At 40.5% G+C, this 23,329-nt stretch overlaps 2 protein-coding genes across 6 annotated transcripts in view; one reads left to right on the top strand and one right to left on the bottom strand.

Moving 5' to 3' along the window:
• abtb2b (ankyrin repeat and BTB (POZ) domain containing 2b) overlaps positions 1-20,074 on the top strand; it is a 40,416-nt gene extending 20,342 nt beyond the window's left edge. The window contains exons 2-17 of the mRNA XM_077515997.1: positions 4,175-4,324; positions 7,062-7,272; positions 11,021-11,173; positions 11,956-12,121; positions 12,255-12,344; positions 12,809-12,910; positions 14,141-14,237; positions 14,844-14,979; positions 16,449-16,726; positions 17,411-17,589; positions 17,671-17,776; positions 18,489-18,591; positions 18,665-18,752; positions 18,840-18,908; positions 19,034-19,147; positions 19,257-20,074. Of these exons, the coding sequence (XP_077372123.1) occupies positions 4,175-4,324; positions 7,062-7,272; positions 11,021-11,173; positions 11,956-12,121; positions 12,255-12,344; positions 12,809-12,910; positions 14,141-14,237; positions 14,844-14,979; positions 16,449-16,726; positions 17,411-17,589; positions 17,671-17,776; positions 18,489-18,591; positions 18,665-18,752; positions 18,840-18,908; positions 19,034-19,147; positions 19,257-19,481 (2,267 nt within the window). The 3' untranslated portion in view covers positions 19,482-20,074. The remainder of the gene's footprint in view (positions 1-4,174; positions 4,325-7,061; positions 7,273-11,020; positions 11,174-11,955; positions 12,122-12,254; positions 12,345-12,808; positions 12,911-14,140; positions 14,238-14,843; positions 14,980-16,448; positions 16,727-17,410; positions 17,590-17,670; positions 17,777-18,488; positions 18,592-18,664; positions 18,753-18,839; positions 18,909-19,033; positions 19,148-19,256) is intronic.
• Positions 20,075-21,332: 1,258 nt separating this feature from the next.
• brsk2a (BR serine/threonine kinase 2a) overlaps positions 21,333-23,329 on the bottom strand; it is a 188,995-nt gene continuing 186,998 nt past the window's right edge. For 4 of the 5 annotated variants that reach the window (XM_077515990.1, XM_077515994.1, XM_077515992.1 and 1 more), the window contains one exon: positions 21,333-23,328. In XM_077515990.1, coding sequence (XP_077372116.1) covers positions 23,192-23,328 — 137 coding nt within the window. In that variant the 3' untranslated portion in view covers positions 21,333-23,191. The remainder of the gene's footprint in view (position 23,329) is intronic. The other variant, XM_077515993.1, reaches the window with a different exon arrangement.

Raw genomic sequence — 23,329 nt, 5'->3', positions numbered from 1 at the left:
AAGCAAACATTTTTTTGACCCTACATGGTGAATCCTTCTGTTTACAACTATATAGCAAATAACGCTAACTCATATAATCCACATGTAACCACATACTGAACATACCCACATTTCCCACTCCACTTGTTTACACTCTTAAGATGTGCCTCCAATAAAAGAGTTCTGCAAGGACACTGATAACACAGTGGTATGGATGAAATAGATGGTTGGAGCATTTACTGACGGGAAAAGTCAATGTGTGTTTGTGTATTTTCTCTGACCAAGGATATCAGGTCATGGTGGGTGAAAGAACATGGAACAACAGTCCTGTTAAAATGTGAACTATTGAGGGATTTTCCATTCTTCATCATCCACCTTCCACACAGGAGCAAGCTTAAAGCCTCCTTGTCCTAAATAACGGCCCCATTCGCGCTACAGGAAGTGACTTTGAAGCTCCTTTCCTGGCTCTCTGATCCACCCTGTAGTGAATGAAGAGGCTGTTCTTATTGCAAGGCTGACAGTTGGGTGTTTGTATACACACATGCACAATACACACATTCTTTGAGTAAAGATAACCATGTCCCCCCCAACATAACAAATTAGCACATAAATTAGTCCAAGGATGCATGTACGTTTGAACGAAAGAAAATGAAATTCACGTTGAAATTTTAGCTGTTTATTTGACAGAACTCATCAAGTCACATTTGTGCTGAAGTGAAAGTGTGGCTTGGCAAAACCTTTGCCCAATCAAATAATGAAAACACGTTGCGTTTTGGCCTTAGTGCAGTTTACTAGACAGTGCTGTGAGTGACAGCTTGGTTGAAATGTTATGCATGTTTTTCAGAGATAGTTTGATGACTGGGGGCGACCATGAGTTTGTGGTATGCTTGAGCTGTGATTTGTAGCCATGATTCCCACATGGCATTTTTCGGGTGAACCTCAATAATTAAACCATAATAGAGTAATAATAATAGAGTATAAAAGGGCATAATCTCAATGAAATAACTATCTCCTTGAATACTCTTTGCATTTGCAAGGCGAGCGAATTAGTGTGTCATGTTAGTGCTCACTCCCATCAGTATTCATGCACACATCCAAAATCACATTTTAATTTTATACACACTTTTACCAATGCAAGTGAGAGACAATTTCCAAGAATTATTCTTGTCATCTCTTTGAATACAAGTTTTTTTTGTTTGTTTGTTTTTTAATCCTCAAAAGCTGTTCCGGCGAGCGCTGCTCATTCACGGATTTACATATAGTATGGAAGCCCTACGCTCATCACATCACCATGCCCACGCAAAATCTAGTATTCATATATATCTGTAACTTGGCAATAGCCAATCCATCTGGTACCGCTCCACACTAATTTCATCTGGAAAAGGCGAGACATTCTGTACAATAATTCGAGCTGATTGGACGATGCGACATTCTAGATGTTTGTTTTTAACCAATCACGGCTATGGGTGATATTTTCATTTGATGAATTTGAGTAATTCAAGAGTGAAGCAGTTCAGGAGAGTGTTCAGCAGCTAAGTATTAATCTAATCCAATCTGTAACTGAAAGCATGTATGTATGCTTCACGTCAAGTTCGTACAATAAAACAAAATACTCAAGTAGCAGAAGGGAAATACAAACATTGTCAGTATTTTTGCCTTTGAAAGTGTTTTTCTTTCTTTCTTTTTTTTCCTGTCTGATGTTCTTTGTGTTTGTAGCGCTCTGCGAGAGACAGCCAATCCCTTTGTTTTGGAATGGGGAGTCAGCACATACACATTGGATTGCACAGGGAAAGTGCGAGAGGGGCACCACAGAGAGCTGAAGTAACATTTCTGTAAGAGACCTCATTGTTGAGTCAGTCAGTGTTGCTCCAGCAGGGTTAAAACTACACTTTACAGCGGTATGATCAACTATAGTGGCCATAGTTTGCATTTTATGCACCTTTTGTGACCGGGTATAATGTCTGATCATTGACGTCATTGAGCGGTTCCACAAAATGAGACATTACAACCACAATGTTACATGTGGTGGACCACTTACAGATTTTGGAGCTACCTGTCAATATGTAACCGTTGTGTGAGCTTTCTTTTGTTTTTTGAAGATACCACTCTGCTCCTTGACGTGCTACTTGTGTTTCTGCAAATCAATACCACCATGTTCCTTTCTGATACAGTGCTGCAGATACTGACATTGCGGTATCAGAGGCAACGATAGTGTGTGATATGATATGATAGATATGTGTATACAGTCTCTTATCTCCCTTGTGTGTGTGTTGATTCATTATGGTTTCCTCCCGTCATACTGTCTGTTTTTGTACTGTAGCTTCACCATGTTTTGCCTTGCTTGTTTTTTGGATATTGTTGTTTTGTTTGTCAGCCAGATCCTGGCTTACGTCCTTGTTTTTGTTTAATTAAATCCCTTTTTTGACTGCACTGCACCTCTGCCTCCTCGCCCTGCTTCCCTGTACATGGGTCCTCAACCCTCCACACCGTAACACAAAGATAGAATCCTGGTCGGTTTTTGCACCTTTTGGTCCCGTAATAATAAATCCTTGGTTTGGCAGATGCAACATTCTAAACTAGGAATGTCTCACACATTGTCAATAATAAAGTACTGTATTTCTTCCATTTTTTTTATTTTTTATTTTTTTACTTTCTTTCTGGGGTTGGCAAAGAGGAATAAAGAGATCCACTAATGGTGGAGATAGTCTACAACTAGCACCATGTTGTTGCTCAAGGCTGTAATGTTGTTGATGAGTATTTACATGCTGTAGTACAGCGTGTTTGTATTAGGTCATAAAATGAAATGGACCATGAAATGAACACCATGAGCAAATTCACTTAAAGACACAAACAATTCAACACATTTCCCAATAAGAGTAGTTTCTTTAACATGACTGCTCGTTAACAAATGCTGCTCTATCACAGTTCCTTAAAGGTGCATTGTGGAATTGGTCAGTTTTTTACTCACGACTGCCACATCTGGCCTAGAGTGTAACTGCAGCCTCTGTGTCAAGCTTATTCATTGTACACATGTGAATATGTGTGCCTGAATGAACTCTGTATTTTGAAGGGAAGATACAATCTGATAGGCACAGTCGCAGGTAAAAAGTCAAAGCTCTTTCTACTCATCTGGGCATGGCGGCGCATGCATGATGTAGAAAAATCTTTATCATTAACATTTTAAACTCCACAATGTGCCTTCAAAATTGGCCAACTAGTTCCTTCCTACTCGTGACCTCTGACTCAAAGTTAACTCTAGCCAGATAGTATATTACAAAGTCTGAGTCGTGAGTATATGACGAGTTTGAACTTTGTTGCACATGTCACAGGAGTCGTCTCACAGGAAGACTGCATTGTAGTGTTGTCAACTTACCTATATTTCAAAAGGTTAACCTGATACTTTAAAAATGTGATTTGTGTGATTAAAACATGCTTTTGGCAAAGGAACAAGTGCTTGCTGAGGAGGGAAGCAGCTGCCACAGTTTTGGGGCAGCTAAACCTGATTATACTATTTTAATTCACTTCAGAGGGAAAGCTACCACAAGGGGTGCATTAGTTTAATCTTTAATAAGTTTTTTTTCTTTCTTTTTTTTTAGATAGGTCTTTCTTGCTTTGTCAATTTTAAAAATGTGTTCTTTCCAAGATTACATGAATATACCCCTTTTGTTAGGGAGAACATTTCATAAATATGAGAAGGTAATCCCTTATGAGACTGTCCCTCATTTCAGCAGATCCATGTGGCGTAGTATTAAAATTAATTATTTTGTCTTGTTCCATGAATGCTATAAACTCTTGAGAACCAGTCCTTTCCCACAGTATTTAATGTTCAAGGATTTGGCAGTATTACAACTTGATCCCCTTTTAAAGTTCATTGTTATAATTAAGAACTTGTTTATTTCTAAAATATATTGTCTTGTGAAAACAAATTGCAAATCCTACATATTGTTTTCTGCATTAGTTTTGATTTTATTTGTCTGTGCGGATCTTGGTCTCAACAAAAAGTTTGAGTGAGTGGCAAGATGCTGGTGGGATGATCCCAAGCAAACCTTTTATTGTATTTACTGTCACGCATTACCTCTAGTAATATTATCAGATTAAAATTTTCTAGGACGACAGTGTTGAAATTTTGTTTGCTTTTCTGAAAAAGTATTTAACCCATCATGAACGTGTTTTTTCCCCATTTTCCCTGTCCTAGGTGTTTTGTCACTGCCAGCCCATTTCAGTCCCTACACAGAGAATCATCAGACGTCTGTCGACTGCAGGGAGGATGCCTATGCCCAACTGGAGCTCAGGACGCTGGAACAGTCACTGCTAGCTACCTGTGTGGGCAGCATCTCTGAACTCAGTAAGTCATGTCTACTTAAGCACACTGGTCCTCTGTGAAGTTAAACATAGGCCTGTTGCAAAGCAGAAAATGTGACCAGCTATTGCATGTCTTAAATATTAAAAATTATAAAGTGCTGAACTCGGAACAAGACAGCTGAAAGATAATATAATCACATGCAACTTTCCTTTGGATTATACTCTGCGACATTGCAATTCTGTTAAACACAGTTAGTTACATCACATTTTGTTTTGTGGATATCCCAATTACGTTGCATATATTTTACATGTATTTAATTTTTATGGATTTATTATTATTATTATTTTTACTATACTTAATGCCCTCACGTGTGGGGAAAGGAGAGCCACAGTTGCTATGTTAATAAGGATAACAGTACAAAACAAAGACAATAAGTGCACTTAGGCAAGAATCTTTGTGAGTTGTATCATGTGGGAGATATGTACACATCATGTCATAACATTCTAAATTTACTGTTAAAAATTATGGCATGTGATGGTGTATGAAAGTGGCCTCAAAATATTTACAGGGTCACCAAAATAGAGGAAGAAACACAGACAGGGTTGAAAGAAAGGTCGAGGAGAATTGTGTACATACTGGATACACTGTGTTTTGGTCTGGGCTAACGATGGAAAGGTTGTTGTGAAATCGGGTCATAGAAATTAGTGCTGGTGCAAGTGCAGGTTAGGTTTCCACACTCAAACGAGGTAACACTTTGCCATTTGTTCCTCAAGCACAAGGCCACGTTCATACGCCACTGTCGTTAGATGGACATTAAGAAAGTGAGCACAAACTCTTTCTTCCACTTGCTCAGTGGGCTCTTTGTGCCGCACCACTCTGGTGGTATGAATGTAAGCTGCTCTGGGCAGGGCTGGCATGCTGCACACCCTTTCATGCCTTCAAACACAAACAGGCACACAGACAACATGCTCACTGATACCCGTACACACAACCAAAATACTTGGCACTCTAATATGAGACACAGAAATATCTGTACTCGACTGCTCAGTCCTGCTGGATCTTTAGAGTGGGGTTGGACCAAAATATAACGCGTACGATGGAATCTGGTTGACAGGATACTGGCTGCTTGATTATGAAGAACATAATCATGATTAATTTGGTAATAATTGAGGTCACAATTAGGACAATTATTTGTTGTTGTTTTTTTGTTTTTTTGTACAAAACAAGAAAATGTTTAAACATGTACAAAATCTTAAGAAAAATACATTTATTTGAAACACTATATTTATGCAAGTTCCTTTTGGACCAAACCAGATTTATTAAATTAGTCATTAGTCCTCCACCATCTATGTGAAACTTGGAGTCACTCCAAGTGCAGCATGGGTGCCGTTTCAGCATCCAGTTGACTTCTGTATCTCCACAGTTGAGTACTTCACAGACCTCAGTCTTAGCATGTTTTCAACAATTGTTCTAATATGTATAATGGATTTAGAAACAATCACTGAATTCACTTTACAGGGTCTAAAAGTAAATAAAATGTCCTCATTATAGACCAAATCCAGAATACATTTTGTGTAATTATGTTGAGTTGAAGGGATAAAACAAAAGTAGTTTGCTTGGTTGATTTTCAAATCCACCAGGAACCCCACAGAGGTCTAGAAATAATCTAATAAGTAATCTAAGAATGAAATACACCATTTCATGTGCGTGACCTCTGACAACTAGTTTAGACCCCTGGGCACAATATGGGCTGTAAAGCCAGAGAAAGGCTCTCGATCTTGGGTAAGAATTCCGATGAGACCTCCTGGGTCGAATGCTGTTAGTGGTTAACACAAAGGAGGCCCTTCAGCTTTAAGTATGGGCAAACCCTATCTAACCTAAACCCTTTAATGTGCCCATACACACTGGACAAGCCCCACTCCTGTGCTCTCCAACTCACGCTAATCCGGTTAGAAATTAGCCCTGTGGTAATCATACTAAATGAGGGCTATATTATACCAAGTTCAAATTGTCCTGCTTCATTCAGCGTTGTTCTTTCTCAACCCCCCAACAGACCCCTCCTCTTCTCCTTCCTTTGATGGCTGATAGTCTAGCCACTGCTCTTTTCATCTGATACTCATGCAAAATGCTCTCTAGGATCACGGCATCTCAAGCGTTTCCCTCCAAATTAAGATTGATGTAGTTGTGGTTGCCAATGCAAAGTTACACTCGCGAGGGTAACTTGCCAACTCTGTACACACTAGAAGCCTGAGCTCATTAAAATAAAACTCTGTTTACCATTTCAAATGTTCAAAATGTTTCCCATTCATTCACTTTTGTCAGCGATCCCAAAGTAATTTACTAACACAACAATCACAGTATAGGGGGAATGTAGTGATTAAATACCATCATGTTGAAGTGGGTTGTTGGGGCCAGTGATCTACTTATCTGTCATGGTACTGTATTCACTCCTTCAGTGATTAAAGATAAATGACAATTTATCCTTACAGCCTGGCTGTGCTTATCGTAATGATGCCACTAAAGACAGATACCGCTAAAGGTAATGCAAGGAGTGAGATTAATAAGAGTAGGAGTGTTTAATGTAAATGGTTTAGGAAAAAAAGGGGAATTCCGGTTAGATAGGAAAACTGCAAGGTTTGATATCAAGTTTCTGTCCCTGCCATGTGTTGAAGGGCCTAAACACTTGCCCAGTATAGATGATGTGAAGTTCATTCTGCATAGTCCTAATGTATATCTTGTCAATCATGTAATGTCCTCTTTTCCAATTTCAACATTCCAGGTGACCTGGTATCCCGTGCAATGCACCACATGCAGCGCCTAAGCTCAGTACGTCCGGGGCTCAGTCCAGCCCGCCATTCACGCCCACAGCAGTCGGTGTCCTGGTCGCCTGACGCCCTCCACACCCTCTACTACTTCCTGCGCTGCCCGCAAATGGAGTCCATGGAGAATCCTAATCTCGATCCCCCGCGTATGGCACTGAGCAAAGAGAGGTGAGAGCTTGAGCTCACAGTGTAAGACTTCTTTTGTCTTGTTGAACACTAACACTAAGTACAAGATTAGGCAACTGCTCTGTCTTTTCAGTAATTTTGATTCATTAAGACACCTTATAATCTCTAATTTATAAAGGATTTGCCTTGGCTCGCAACAAATTATTTTAAGCACAAGTATTCAAACATTGCCTCCTTAAACTACCAAGTACTTTTTTTAATCCCTCAACCTTTCTTTGCAATGTAAACTTCAAAAGTGTTCTGAGGGTAAATTACAGGTAAGCAAGAGCATACAGGTGTAAATGATGATGATGTAGATAGATGAACTGCACCTTAATCGAGGTAAATCAAATTAGGCCAGAAACTGCTGGCTTTCAGGATTTTGGGAGGTGGTAAATGCTAATGGCATGCAATTCGGTTAGGAATGCCGAAATTGGTGTTTCAGTTGACTTTGCAGAATAATTATTATTCTGAGAGCTTTTTTTTTTTCTTTTTATCGTTATATCGTTATGTAGTTGTAACAAATGGGAAAAAAAGTGTGGCTTTATAATGACATGCATTGTGCAGTCAGCTAAAGTAAGTGTAATACTTTTGTGTGTTACAAAATTAAATGCACATGTAGGCATCCAATACAAGCTGTGTGACACACTCCCAAAGTAACAAAAAACATGTCTCATGTATAAAGGCTGCCAAACTGAGTCCAGTCTTGACATCCAAATGGGGAGCACATGGATTTTGATGAGGATATGCATGGGATCATCAAGTTTTTCGTGAGTGAATCAGTTGTCACACATGAATCTGAAAAAGCCTGTTGGCTTCTCGAAGTGCAAATAATGATGACCAAACACAGTGCTAGTTTGAAAAGGTGGACACTGTTGTAAATAAATACTCCTGCTTTTCTTTTACTTCTCCTGACAAGTGTTGGAGTTCTTAATGTTAGGTGTAAATCAGCTTAGTTTAGTTTATATGTGCAGCATAAAGTGTGTTTCCATTTTGTCAAATGTGCTTCATACATTTATGTTCATTCACGTCATGCTTGTGATAGCATGAGAGCAGAACGGGGCAGGTGTGGGGCACAGCAGGTTGGGGTTGGTTGTGATTATTATTCTAGCCTAGCACGTGGATCATACAGATGATTGCCCATTCAATTTCAGTGGCTACCTTGATTGAATCTTTGCTGGAAACCCCCAAACCACCAAATCTGTGTGGGACACATCATCAAGTATGTGGTGTGCCTCAGCATCGTTATAGAAATGGGATAAACTTTTAAGAAAACCTATTTGGTGTCTGCATATTTTTTTTTTGTTCAGCATACAGGTAGTATTTTTTCTTGATAAATGTGTTTAGTTTTTATTGCTGTAAGTTTTGTTACTGCATTGTATTAGGAATGTTGTATTACTATTATTGTGTGAATTGTATGGTATTAACATTTAGCTTTTATTATGCCGTAGATCAATTTAAATCACTCAATCAAAGAGATCACTCCACATAATGAGTTTCAGGGGAGCCGAAGGATAGATGTAGTGCAGCGATAAGATCTTAATGATGTGCCATTGCCAGATCAGATTTTATTACACTCCTTCTATGGTGTCCTTACAAGTGTAATCATATTCCAGATCAGTGGGGGAAACTTGACCACTTACAACCCATGATGATAACCTCTATGCAGAAAGTATGTTCAAACGTAGACTTGATCACACTCTGCCTATTTAGGTCAGCGAAATGTGTGGTGGTACCTCCTGATGAGTAAAGTATCTCAACTTTTCCAACATGGCTGAAAAAAAAATTAGTAGCCCGTCAATTTATAGCTAGCCAGGTTGTAGTGAAGAAGGCGCCAATGCTCTGAGCTAATATTTCTGTGTAAACAAATGGGTGAAAGTTTGTCTATCCTGCTGTTCTCAGTATGTTGCCTGAGCACATTGGGTCAGTCAGCTAGCCGTCAGGGCTATCTGGTTTCACTGTTAACAGGCATCCAGACTTTAATGTTGCAACGACTTTTGACAAAGTTGGGTTTTGTATTTCAGGCTGTAGGGCATAACCCAGAGCAGACCTGAAATCCGATTGAACTGACTTTAATATTAAAGAAGGTAGAGAGCGACAGATAGATTGTTTCATACATTTTTGCAGTAAATGCATTGAGAGCAGCAAGGAGTTACAGGACAATCTGTAATGGTGGGTCAGAGATGTCTTTATTGTTAACCTGTAGGCGATATCTTATTTTGAAATGACTTGGTCAGAACCATCATAAAGCCCAAAAACGGGTCACAACACTGCCGCCGGATTTTAAGAAGGGAGAACATTAGCGACCCTTTGGCCATCAGGAAGACAGACAATTGAACGCAAGTGTACAGAAGGCCAATACGTGAGGATCCTAATGAGAGAATCTATATTGATTGAAACACGACTTTCTTATCACTCTACACCAGTGGCACTATAAGCACAATGACCACCCACCCCCGTTTCTTAATATAGACATACCACACCTGCCTCCAAGCCAATTTCCCAGCACTCAGACAATCCCTGCAGGCTCCCCAAACCCCCTTCGACCATCCATCTCTTAATTGCTTATCCTGCTCCTGCCACTTGTCTGCTCGTTAACATTACAGCCTGGATGAGCTTTAAATAGCTAAATGAAAGACATTTAAGCCCTTAAATGCACCATGTGGGGAAACTGTATTATTCTCCCCTTTATTTACACAAATGGCCTTCAGCAGTAGGTTCTCACTAAAGACATACCATCACTGTAACAGATACTTTTGACTGGATAAAAAAAACAAACAAAAAAACACTGCATTGCATAATGGACAATATGAATTGAGCACAAAAAAAATTGAGATGATCAAATCAAATGGCAGTAGCTACATGATGAATAGTAATAGTGTTTACTCAAGTGCTCCTACTTTTATCTCCACCCTGTATTCACTGGGGTTCTTAACATCTCCCCGAAAGAACGCTGGTCGTTGCTAATAAATAATAACATCCCAGCAGAAGTAATTCAGTTTACTGAGTCATGATAACACTGTTCAAACAGTGATTACCATTCTTTCTGACTGCTTGCTTCAAAAGCAAACAGGAATGGGACTCACAGTGTTGGCCAGTGTTCAAATAGACAGTAGATTGGCTGGGGGAATACAGAGCAGAAGGGACTGATAAAAGATAACAAGACATGGTCAGCTCCTAAAGCTATTAGCAGACGTGTGATAGACAATGGGGAGAGAAACAAAGGTCAGAGGTGATTAGTCAATCAAACAGCCTGGGCACATTCCACAGCACACTTCCCGATTGGCGTGTATTGTTGTACTTCTCTGTGATCAAAGGAACTTTCTTCAACTACTGTCAGATTTAAAATTTTTTGGGTCTGTCGGATCTATTTGTATACTTTTAAGTTCTTTTTTGGTTGCTCTTGATTCTATTTTCTGTATCATTGGTGTCTGGTACAGTCGTGTTTGAATCAACTTGAGACACGAACGGTAAATGTGTGACTATGAGTGTCTGAATGGGAGGGTACAGAAGCTTTAAAAGGCAAGTCGCTTCAGGGAAAGAGCTGCCAGACAAACATACGTCATGTGTGAAGACGGTTTATGAGTTTCTTCGAAACGTGTCTGAATCATCAGAAGTCAGCAAAAACTCCTCCCAAACTGTGTCTGATACAGAAAACCCAAATCACGTTAAAACCAGTTTGTGAGCCCAGTTTTCAGTGTTAACAATTGCGTCGCACTTATGCGATGCGTCGATCTATTTTGCTTCCCAGGCCCTTCCTGTTGCTGCCGCCTCTGATGGAGTGGATCCGAGTGGCCATCGTTCATGCTGAACATCGTAAGAGTCTGCTGGTGGACACGGATGATGTCAGACAGACGGCCAGGCTGCTCCTTCCGGGACTGGATTGTGAACCCAGACAGCTTAAGTACGTGTGAACACGCATATACTCACCCACTCTGTGGAATGTCTACTCTAATTTTATTCTGATGCAGTTTTGTATTTACTTTTTTTTATGCACTTTTGTCAACATTGTTAAATAGTATTCGTTTGACAATGTCTAATACCATAGTGAGCATACTTGAGTTCAAAATTATTGTTAAGATGTGATCGGTGAAATCCGTTGTAATAATATGTCGGAAAGGAAATAATAAAATTTAATTAAATAGAAAAGTGCACACAAGATCTATTTAAATGATTTAGATTATACAACAAACCTAAGAAAGTAAACTTCATTGTGCTATATTTGTTTATACAAGGAAACATATTTGATTTGTTTTTTCATTCATGATTTTTTTAAATAACTAATTTTATCAATTTAGTATGGTCCAAAAGGAACTTAAATAATTATAGTGTTTCAAAGAAATTTATTTGTCAAAAATTTTACGTGCTTAAATATTTTCTTCATTTGTACCAAAAAAATAAATGTTTGAATATTTGTCATTTCAATTATTACCAAAGATAATCATGATTAACATTGTTTTCATAATCGAGCAGCCTTACTTACTACGAATGCACTACTTGAAACAATGAAACAGATAAATCCAAAGTATCATCTTGGTTTTAAGCTTGTCTGTTAAGATTTTGTCTGAAAATGTATTCTTACAATCAAAAAATGTCTGCAGCACATTTGGATGAACTAGTCTACATTCTACATTCTTAGCCGCCTGCTCAGCTGACAATTTGTCCCTTTGTTTGTCTCCCTATCAGGCCTGAGTGCTGCTTCAGCTCCTTCAAGCGTTTGGACTCGAAGTCAGCGACAGACAAGTTCCACCTGGACTTGGGCTTCCGGATGCTCAACTGTGGCCGCACAGATCTCATCGGCCAAGCCATCGACCTGCTGGGGCCCGACGGCGTCAACAGCATGGATGATCAGGTGCTGATCCGCCTTTGATTGTTGTCCTTTTAAGATACTTTTGTGTCCTGCGAGGACAGCAACATGAACATATAGAGTGGACTTACTAAGAGAGAGACCTTTGCTTCTTTTCTTGCCCACTCTCATGTGTCAGGGGATGACCCCTCTGATGTACGCATGCGCCGCCGGAGATGAGGCCCTTGTTCAGATGCTGATTGATGCTGGCGCCAACCCTGATGTGGCGGTAAATATTCTGTAACAAATGCAATGTATTTCTTGAACCTTATTTAGTCTTTTAGTCAGATGACGCCACTTTGAAATTGTTGACCTCACACAAGACGAAGAATGTCCATGATGAGCTGTCGTTAGGCTCGAGGCGAAGCACATGCCTGGACTGGTCGCTAGTTACACACTCAAATTAACACCCATTGACAAATAAGTGTTTCTTTCATGTGCCTACTGTGAATATTTTTGGATTTTGAGAGCAAGCTGGAATACTGAGCTGAGATTTACTGTGAGGCAGACGCGCTAACCGCATGCTCCACCATGCCACAGAAAACAAATCACATCAAAGCAGTAGCAACAGTAGCACAGCACTTTTTTTTCATGACTCGGCATAGACAGCGTGAATATATTTATATTGTGTGGTCCCCATTCTGACACTCTTCATTTGGAGTCTGATCATGGTGTGTAACTCTGAATTGGCAGGTTCCTCCGTGCTCCCCAAAGCACCCGTCTGTGCATCCCGACAGCCGTCACTGGGCGGCGCTCACCTTCGCCGTGCTGCACGGCCACATCTCAGTAGTGCAGGTGGGGAACACACACACACACACACACACACACACACGCACGTTTGTATTTGTATCCTAGTGGGGACATCTCATTGACAAAATGCATTTCCTAGCCCCTTACCCGAACCATTGCCTTATAACCTAACCCCAACCAAACCTAAACTCTAAAACCAAGTCTTGACCCTAAAAAAAAAGAGGTGTGAACTAGTGGGCCCGCCAACATGTCCCCACAAGGACAACTCGGTCCCCACAATGGTAGCTAAAGGGAGAGCAACATGAAAAATCAACTTTTTGGAGATTTTAGCCGTGTTTAAATGCTAATTCCTCACCAAACACATGACGGAAGTGGTGTTTTCCTTCATTCACCCCTCTCTAAGAAATTCTAGGTCATTCTGCTCTCCAAGCACCAGCCCCTCCCAACCTGAGAAAACGAGCTGTCTTTGACGTCATAAGGTGCAGACCCACCCCCACACCGCCTCTGCGGACTAAACGCACGCCCACTTTCTCTGAGACCTCAATGGTATAGTGACAAAAGTAGCCTTTATAGTAAACATTCTGTCCAAATGAATTCAAAGCAAGCAATTATCCTTCACATTTGCAATGCCAAAGTGCAATGACTCAATGTCTTAAAATCCCAAAGGTTTTGTCTGACACTTGTGTAAACTACAAGTAAATCTTTTGCACCTAATGAATGAATGGCATAGTGGTTAGTTTACTTGCTCTGTAAGCAGCAAGTCCCTGGTTCAAGACCAGCTCAGTTTTTTTCTCCCCCTTCTTCTTCTTTCCTCTCCCTCCCTCTTCCTCCACGATTTCGTGCAGCAAGGAGCCATTTTGTTTCAAATGTTTATTGAAGAATTGATGGCTTGCATTCAGAGGAGTGCTCAAACGCAGATGTCCAACAGCAGACTGCAGTCGGCTCGCCGGGGGTGCGGCAATCACACGGGGAGAGGCGGGGTTTTACTGAACCGGGCGTTTTACTTCCATGTTAGAAAACTAACCAGCAAAAAAAAAAAAACCTAATATTTTATAAAAAAAAAATAAAAAATCACATCGCAATGGTTTCAAAGGTAAGATTTAATCATCATCATTCGTTACCTTTAGGAAGGGCTTAAAATACAGTGATGTAATCCCAGGAATATGAGCCCCATACTGTAGCAAAGACAAACACACGGACACATTCTCATGACTCGTGTGAGAGTTGCGTTGACAAATGTGAGTTTAATGGAATGGACGTGGTTTGCCTCTGCAGCTACTGTTGGATGCCGGGGCCGGTGTGGAGGGAGCGGCGGTCCGGAATGGGCAGGAAAACACGGCCGACACACCGTTGCAGTTGGCTTCGGCAGCAGGTGGCCATGCACACACACACGCACATACCTCCCTGCTCTTATCAAACTCATGGTCTTCAACCACATTCAACTAGGTAGTAGTGTGCCATCACAGAGGTTTGAGTATGCTGTTGAGTTGGAAAAAGAATATCAGAGGCCTTAGTGAGGAAGAGGAGTTCAGCCTGCGGCAGTTTACAAGCTGCAGGGCAGCATTCCTCGGTGGGATCGTTTGAGACGCACACACACACAGCTGCGGGAGGGGACAGGCATACTGTGCACTGACAGCGTGTGAAGAGTCCAATATGACTGTATTTGCTGCTTTCAAACCACAACATAATGACTACTATGATGACCATCATCAGATTGAAGACGAGCGTTCCAGAATGTCGTTTTTACAAATTATGTTCAGTTTGGCATCAAGTTGTTGCAACAGATGCTTGAAATTCTTTAAATGTTGCCTTGAAATCTGTTTTGGAATGCGATCTATTTAATGCACAACAAATAGCTAAGTAACTGAATAATTCGCCTGTTAGAAAAAAAAAAGTATGTGTACGTGAGATTAAGCTCTCATCTACTCTTGCAAGCATAATTTTAATACATATCATAATGTAATCACTTTGTGTCCAGGTAACTATGAGATGGTGACCTTGCTGCTGGCAAGAGGTGCTGACCCATTATCAAAGGCCCGTGACGGGAACACCATGACGTCATCCCTCTATGAAAACATGAACTGCTTCAGTCACGCTGCAGCACATGGCCACAGGTACTCATCCTACATCCAGAGAGGGGGGAAAAAAACTAATAAAGAAACAAGGAATGCAAATTGATTATTTAAAAAAAAAAAATCAGTAATTACATGCTTTATAATGTGTTGCATTTTAATCATATTACACATTTTTCAATTGACATACATTTTCACCAGGCTCTATAGTCCTGCTTTTACAGGACTTCTATAAACTGTCAAGCACTTAGTAAAAACCACCATTACTGTGTAGTTTGGAAGCACGCCCATGTGGAGTAAACATTTTTTGACCAGCAAATATGTTTGAATACGTTTAAACATACTTGTAACGTAATGCTAAAAATTTAGCCGGTTTACCCATAATGCGTCAGGGTATTGACTTGCATGTGTGCAAGTAAAATAATAAACCAAAACAAAAACATGTTTTTGCAGTTGGCCGACATTTTACTAATGTGTTCGAAAATCAATAAAGTAAACGTTGTTTATTTATTAACATTCATAATTTTGTTTTAAATGTATTATTGGCGATGTTTAATACCACGTTTTTCTTTTCAGACCGATATCACTGCGAATAGTAGTCATCAATATCAAGTACCAATACCACTTATGATTCGGATTCATCCACCCCCCAAAAAAACCAAAAAAAAAAACAGATTATCTTAAATTCAGACCTATATTTCCCAATAGAGCATTTTTCCTTAAAACTCTATCCAGATTGATCAACATTATCAGCTGCCATTGCGAGTACCGATACCTTGAAATAAGGCCGGGTATTGACTCTTGGTACTCATCTATCCCTATAGTATTTATTATTAAGACTGCATTGCATTTTTCCATTTTTCTTTTATTCCCATAATGCATTTGGGTATATGCATGGAAAAATGATAGACTGCAGACGTATGTAATAATAAATCTGTAAAATTATGAATAAGCAATGTTTACTCATTTGATTTTCAAATGTATTCTTGTATAATGTAGCCCATTTATTTATTTATTTTTTACTTGCACATGGGAAGTCTTTAGCCCACAAGTACATTCAAACATATTTGATACACTTAAATGTATTTGCAAGTCCGTCTAAAATTACCATTAAACAAATGTATGTATTTTTTAGTCTATTAATAAATAGTCTGCATGAACACATGAAAGTCCTGGCCCAAAGAGAAATATCAGCCGTCGCACATGTTGCATGGCAACTTTGCCTTGCAGTTTGAGCAGCGTTTGGTTTTACTCTCCATTTGTCTGAGAGCACCAGCTGGTAGCATAAATCTCCACACCTGCTCTCTCAGAGTATGTGTGAACACAATACAGACTCAACACGTCACATTCCACAATGAGAGGGACAAGCGGACAAGCAGGGTCAAACCCGCGAATGGATGGACTGCCACCCGAGCGCCTATAAATCTCTCCGCACGTTCTCCTGCTCGTTTTTGCCTCTCTCCTCCGCGTCCTCTCGACTAACCTCGACTTCCTTTCTTTTATCACATCAGGAACGTGCTGAGAAAGCTCCTGACTCAGCCTCAGAAGGTCCAAGAGGACATCCTGTCTCTGGAGGAGATACTGGCTGAGGGGGTGGAGGGGGAGGAGGCGGTGATCTGCCCTTTCCTCCCACTTTCCACCCCCCCCAACCCCTCGTCTGGTCCGGGGGCTCTACCGGAGGGAGGCTTGGCCAGGCTGTGCAAGGCCAGGATGAAGGCCTTGCAGGAGGCAAGCTACTACAGCGCCGAACATGGATACCTGGACGTCACCATGGAGCTGCGAGCGCTCGGTAGCTAACAGTGTGTGTGTGTGTGTTTGGGAGGGGAGAGAGATGTTTTTTTGTTTTCCTTTCGAACAGCCTTCAACACAAAATTTACTAGATTGAATAGCAAAAACAATATAAAAATAATAATAATAATAATAATAAATATAAATATTAATATAAATAACATAAAAATAATAAATAATAAATAAAATATAAAATTAATTAATTAATTAATTAATATAAATAATATAAATAATAAATAATAAATGTAAATTGTTGAATAATCCTGCAAACACAACAAACACCTGATCAATATGATGAATATTGAATGAAATGAATATAGTGAATGAAATATGAATGAAATAATGAATGATAATGAAATAGTTTTTTTTATTAAGATATTGAATGGAACTTTTTTCAATGGACTCTTCATTTCACATTTGGAATGGATTTTTGTTAATTTTTGAATGAGTTGGGTCAGTGCAGGAAATGAGTAATATTTCAAAAAACAGAAAGGTTCCATTCAGTATCGTAATAAAAAAACTGATGGAAACAAAAACTAGACTATTTCACATTTTAGTTAAGAGATAAACATTGATGAATAGCCAACCTTCAAAAATTCTTTCCATAACTAATTCCCCAATAAACGTCCAATAGAAAGTTTGTAATTTTGCAAGCGTAATGACGCCCCTCCCTGGCTGTCGCTAGGCGTCCAGTGGAAGCTTCACGTGTGGCTGGAGTCCCTGCGCTGCGCCCAGCAGCAGTCCAGGGTGGGCGTCACCTTGTCCCTCCTCAGGGAGTTCACCTCCATCAGAGAAGAAGATTACTGTGAGGAGCTGCTCACCGTGGGCCTGCCACTCATGTTCAACATCCTGCGCACCACCAAGGTAAAAAAAGAAAAAAATGCCTGCATTATTTAATTAAATAAATAAATCGATCACTGTTCTCCGTTTGTTGTTTCTTTGCAGAGTGACGCCATCATCCAACAGTTGTCACATATTTTTAGCCACTGTTTTGGCCCGGCTCCTCTTCCTGCTGTCCCCGAGATGAAGGCAACTCTCTCAGCACAATTGGGTACGAGCTCGACTCTTCTCTTTTTATACACTGATTGGTCGCAGCATCAGGTACACCTGTCCAGTCTAATTGCAGTATATCCAATACAAGAATTCTTTTCCAAAGATCATGCAGCTGTCAAAAGAGATATGAGGTTATTATTATGATTATATTATTATTGTGAAGCATAGTGAGAGACCGAGCCAGATCAATTGCATTTCTGCATTGACAATTTACAGCAGAAAAAAAAAAAAATTATATCGCTAGGATTACTACTGCTCTGCAGTTCTTTCGTTCCTCCCGACCAAGGTGGCGTTGCTGAACAGCACGGAAAATGCCTTTGTGCACACGCAAAGGATTTTTTCAGTTGTATTATTTGCATGGTGCTATATGAAATAAGTATGTTTTTACGTTTTACTGTCAATGCAGCTTTCAGGTTGCAGCATTTATTGATTAATACAAATGAACTACGGGTACCAACAAAAATGAAAAAATGTAGACACAACTGGACAACAAGCCGGGCTTTTATTTGGGGGAGGGGGGAAAAAAAACAACTCAGCGTGATTAAGTGTCAGTCATTGTTTTCTGAAAGCAGACTTGATACAGATCTTGTATTTGATCGATTTGGTTACGGAACACGTTAAATTGATGTTATTCTATTTCGATTTGAAATCTTTGATGCAGGTTGTCACTTTAAACAAAAAATGATTAAAAAGTTGACGTTTCCCCGCAGATCCTCACTTCCTGAATAACCAGGAGATGTCAGATGTAACGTTCTTGGTTGAAGGAAAACCCTTCTACGGCCACAGAGTCTTGCTCATCACAGCTTCTGACAGGTCGGTGCACATTCCTTCATCAACAACATATTTGTCTTGAAACGTTGTCATAAGATGGTTTACTTTCTTCTAGGTTCAAATCTCTGCTGGCGTCCTCCGGTCCGGACGCAACGCCCAACAAGAAGATTGAAATCAATGATGTCAAATATCATGTTTTTCAGGTAAATTCAACGTATATAAGAATATTGTCTATCATTTAATAATGCAGCACAATCAAATCTAATCCAAAATATTGGATTTGTTTTCAGATGATGATGTCATACCTGTACTGTGGCGGAACGGAGTCACTTAAAACCAGGGTGCCTGATTTGTTGGAGGTGAAAATTATTTTTGCATGATCACTTTTTCACTTTATTGACTTCAGTTGACATACCAACGTGTCCTTTTAAGATTTCACTCTTTTGACCTTCCTTGTTTAAATGTGCCTTCTTGTTTCTTTCAGCTGTTATCAGCCGCTTGTGTGTTCCAGTTGGGGGCGCTGCAGAGACATTGCGAGCTCATCTGCTCTCGGCACATCAACCTGGATAATGCAGTTAGCATCTACAAGGCTGCCAAGGTAACACACATCGTCATATATAGGCAACACCTCTTCTTGTCATATTGCATGTTTTTTGCTTTTTATGAAGCAGAAAGACATAATCTCATGTCATATTGTCTTGTGTCAGGCGCACGGGTCAGCGGAGCTGAGCTCGTTCTGTGAAGGATACTTCCTGCAGCAGATGCCGGCGCTGATGGAGCGAGAGGCCTTCAGGTGTCTGCTGCTGGGATGCCGACAAGGAGGCAGCTCCGCCTCCACGTTGGCCCTCAACCAAGGCGACTCGCCCCTGGACGAGCTGGAGGTCACGCTGGCCCGCCGGCTGCGCTCGCTCTACGTCACGTCCAGAGTGTGAGGACAACGTGCGAAAACAGACATGGTTTCCCCTTTGGCAACACACGTGTTGACGTGGAGCATTCGGGGTGACTGATGGAGCAGCTGGATGTATTTGAGGTGTACAGAATGTTTGTAAAGGACTCAGGAAGCTTCTGATGGAAAAGAAAGTGAGGCTGAAATGCAAGTGGAACTGTGAGCCACTGCTGCCCTCTAGTGGGCAAAACAGTAAACGACTGCCTTGGAGCCAGCGGCTCTCCAGACTGAATGAAGCACACGTGGCCATGCTGGACTTGTGGCCTTGTCTCATTTGACAATAATCAATAATGCAAAGTGTTTCTTTTCATTTGCCCCTCAAAATGACCACATAATTCACAGTTTGAGTTTCTATTTAATGAGGAAAAAAATATTTCAGAGTATTTAACAGGTTCTTTCCTTTTATTGTTTTTTTTTAGTCCATTTTTTTTTTTTTGTTCACTGCTTAAGGCAGACTCTTAATAGTCACTTAAGCTTAGCTATGCTGAGGCTAAATGCATTGCAGCAACAGAATCATAATATGGGATTTTGTAAAGTTGTGTTGAACATTATATAATAAACATACTTGGTTGGTATATACACCGATTGTCTTTTTGGTATTTAGTAATGCATCATTTTAAACACTACATGTTTGCTCTTGCAATGCAGGTGACTGGAAAAGATCAATAAACTTGAACTCAAAATATACCAGATGGGGGTCACTAACATGGTGCCTGTGGGCTGTTCTGAAAATAGCTCACTGGTCACGGGGCCTTGTGATTTACTCGGAATGTTGTAGAAATTATCGTTTAAAAATACTTTTTATAGTTTATAGAAATAAAATGTTGCATATTGATATCTAACTGTTGTTGTTTTTTAAATATTGTCAATAATGCAAGAACGTCATTAATGATAATCTATGTGAAGACATTGATCAATTGATCAGTAACTTCACATAGATAAATGTCAACATAACTCAAAGGAATGTATGAACCTTCACCCCTTGTGCCGCCCTCTTGTGGCCATTTTAGGATCAGTCGGTCATAGTTTTTGTTTTGGCCAGTTGTATGTAGCAAAAGTACGACTGCTATCAGTACTTGGTAGTGAGTATTGACGGACAAATGAAGCGTCATGAAGCACTTGTGATAGTTTTTGACTCCTCTGGATGGCGCTCTTGGCTTAAAGGTGCAGTGGAAATGTAATCAATTTCCATTTCACTAGTCTTTAACTTTATACCAAGGCCAGAGAAGTAAACAAATATTACAAGTGCTTGATTTACCCATCACTAGTACCGTATTTCCCGCACTATAAGGCGCACCTAAAAGCCTTCAATTTTTTTCAAAAGCTGACCATGCGCCTTATAATCCAGTGTGCCTTATATATGGATCAATATTGAGCCGCAACAGGTCTCGCTGTCAAGACACTATCGGTGACCCTGCACGATCGGTGACACGCAAGCGCTGAAGATCCCGCCATCTTGGATCGCATGCTAATACTAATACTTTACCTCAGAGAAAATAATAAAACATTTTGGGAGTGAATGGAGTTGTCAGAAAGCTGGTTTGTAATATATTAATAAAGTTTGACTGACCTATTTGACTGTTTTGTTGACAATCCCTTTAGCGCAGCACCATCTAATGGATGCATAACGTAACCCCAGCCTCTACTGTCGCGCCTTATATATGGAAAAAGTTTTAAAATATGTCATTCATTGAAGGTGCGCCTTATAATGCGGAAATAGTACTTGGTATTGGTGACTGGAATAGTCTGAAAAAAAAAAAGTTTGCAATGTAACAACCCTAGTAACAACACATTCTGGTTCTCACCACAAGTATGTACTCAGGGAAGAAAAAGAAAGTAAAGACACCATAACGGAATGATTTTATTTTTTCAGCACTGATGATGCTCACAGTAGTTTGATGTTAAATGGGGATTTACATCCGTCTGTTTAGTTCCTGCTCTGGCTGTCTGAATCGCTGCTTGCTTTCAATTTGTAGAAAACAAAGGAGAGTTGACATGAGGGTATTGCTTTGTATTGATCTCGTCTCCCCGTGCCTTCTATGCACCCACATAAGACAGCTCAGACGTCCGAGTCCTCCGTGGAGTGGCACAGAGTGAGAGGCGTTGCTCAAAAACGTTGTGCGCAAGATAAAGAGGAGGAGGAAATGATCAGCGGGTGGGAGGGCAAGATTTAAAAAAAAAATAATAATAATAGGGCCAGAAATATAAGCTAGGATAAAAAGTGAGGAAAGGTCGGCCAACATAAAAAGGAAGTGTTGATGGTGACTGATCAGCGTTGAACGTTTACACCAAAAGCCATGCAAAGAAAAGCTCATGTTTGACATGCACACAGCAATACAAGCTAAACGTAGAGAACAGGAATCCCTGGCATGATAAAGAAGACAATCAACCCCCGTTTGCAACCGTCTATTTACAAAGAGATCAATGTTGTCCTTCTCAGGCCCAGCCTACGCAAACAATAATATAGAAACTGACAAATATCAATAAAAGAGCATTCCCTCTCTCCAAAAAGAGGCTAAGTCTACATTCTTAAATCACTGGTATGTTGTTGTTGTTTTTTGTTTTTGTTTTCACAAGTTCTCTTTCCCCTCGTCGTTGGGGAAAAAGATTCATCATTCAGCTAAAATTAGATCTTGATTTTCTTCAAATGATGCTCCATTTACAAACACACAAGAGGGTAATAATAAATAACATTCAACTGACCTAACAGCTTTGTTCATATAAATAGTCAAGTTGTAATAAATTAGGAAATGACACCGTGAGATGAATAAATAAGGGCCAAAAATACAAAAATAAGCACATGTATCACATTATAATGTTTGTTCTTCTTTTCCTACTGCTGGTAAGTACGTGAGCGAGAGAGAGGTCTGAATGAACTGAAGACAAAGTGCTGCAGAGAACATGAAAGACAAAAATGATCATGTGACCAAAAATACACAGATGATTTCTCCTATTGGCTACCAAAACATCCTGTCACAACGAGACAACTCTCAACTTTGTACATCAGAAATGATCGCAGTCTGTACAACACAATAAATCATTCATTTGCACATGACCACCCGCCCGTCCACATTAAGACCCCCCGACTTCCACTTGCAGTTCATTTGCAGCAGCGGCGGTATTTCAGGTACAGTCAGAATTTTTCACATAGTTCATCTCAAAGAAAGCGCATTAAAGGAAAAAAATAAATAAATACAATCCGGCGAGCGTCCTCCTGCTTGTGTCGTCTCCTCGGTAATACATCCCAGAGTTTAAGTGTGCATACTGGACATGTGCTGGTATGCATGTTGAGTCTCTTAGCAAAATGCTCGTTTGCTGAGGCAAGGATGCCCGGCGGGGACGGAGGGGGCGGGGCATGATGCACACGAGGGATCGGGAACACCAAAGGAATTTTCTTCTACTTCTACTGTCAGGGTTGGGAGAGATGAAGGTACGGGTCTGCATGAAGGATCTGTTTCCATGGTAACCCGAAAGCAGTCCTCCACGCGCGCATCCGTCTCGCGGGGTTGGATGTGCGCGGGGGGGTCAGCAGGGAGGGAAGGGGACGGGACTTAATACGTTTTCTGGATAAGTCCTGGGATGAGAGACAAGTGAGGTTAGCACACACACACTTTAGCAGCACGAAGAAATGAGGTGAGATGGCGCGAAGGAGCGATGAGGAGATGATGATGATGATGACGATGATGATGGCGGTCCCTAGTTCGAATCGAGCGACTCCTCTTGCAGCGTCAACTTGACGAGCGGACATTTGGCCGCATTGTTTTCCTGCTCCTGCCTGCGGGCGTGCGCGGGTGAGGGGCAGCGCTTGCATGGCACCTGGCCGTTCTTCTCGTC

The sequence above is a fragment of the Festucalex cinctus genome, chromosome 3, assembly GCF_051991245.1.
Source record: "Festucalex cinctus isolate MCC-2025b chromosome 3, RoL_Fcin_1.0, whole genome shotgun sequence".
Classification (NCBI taxonomy): domain Eukaryota; kingdom Metazoa; phylum Chordata; class Actinopteri; order Syngnathiformes; family Syngnathidae; genus Festucalex; species Festucalex cinctus.
This window is presented reverse-complemented; position numbering and strand designations above follow the sequence as displayed.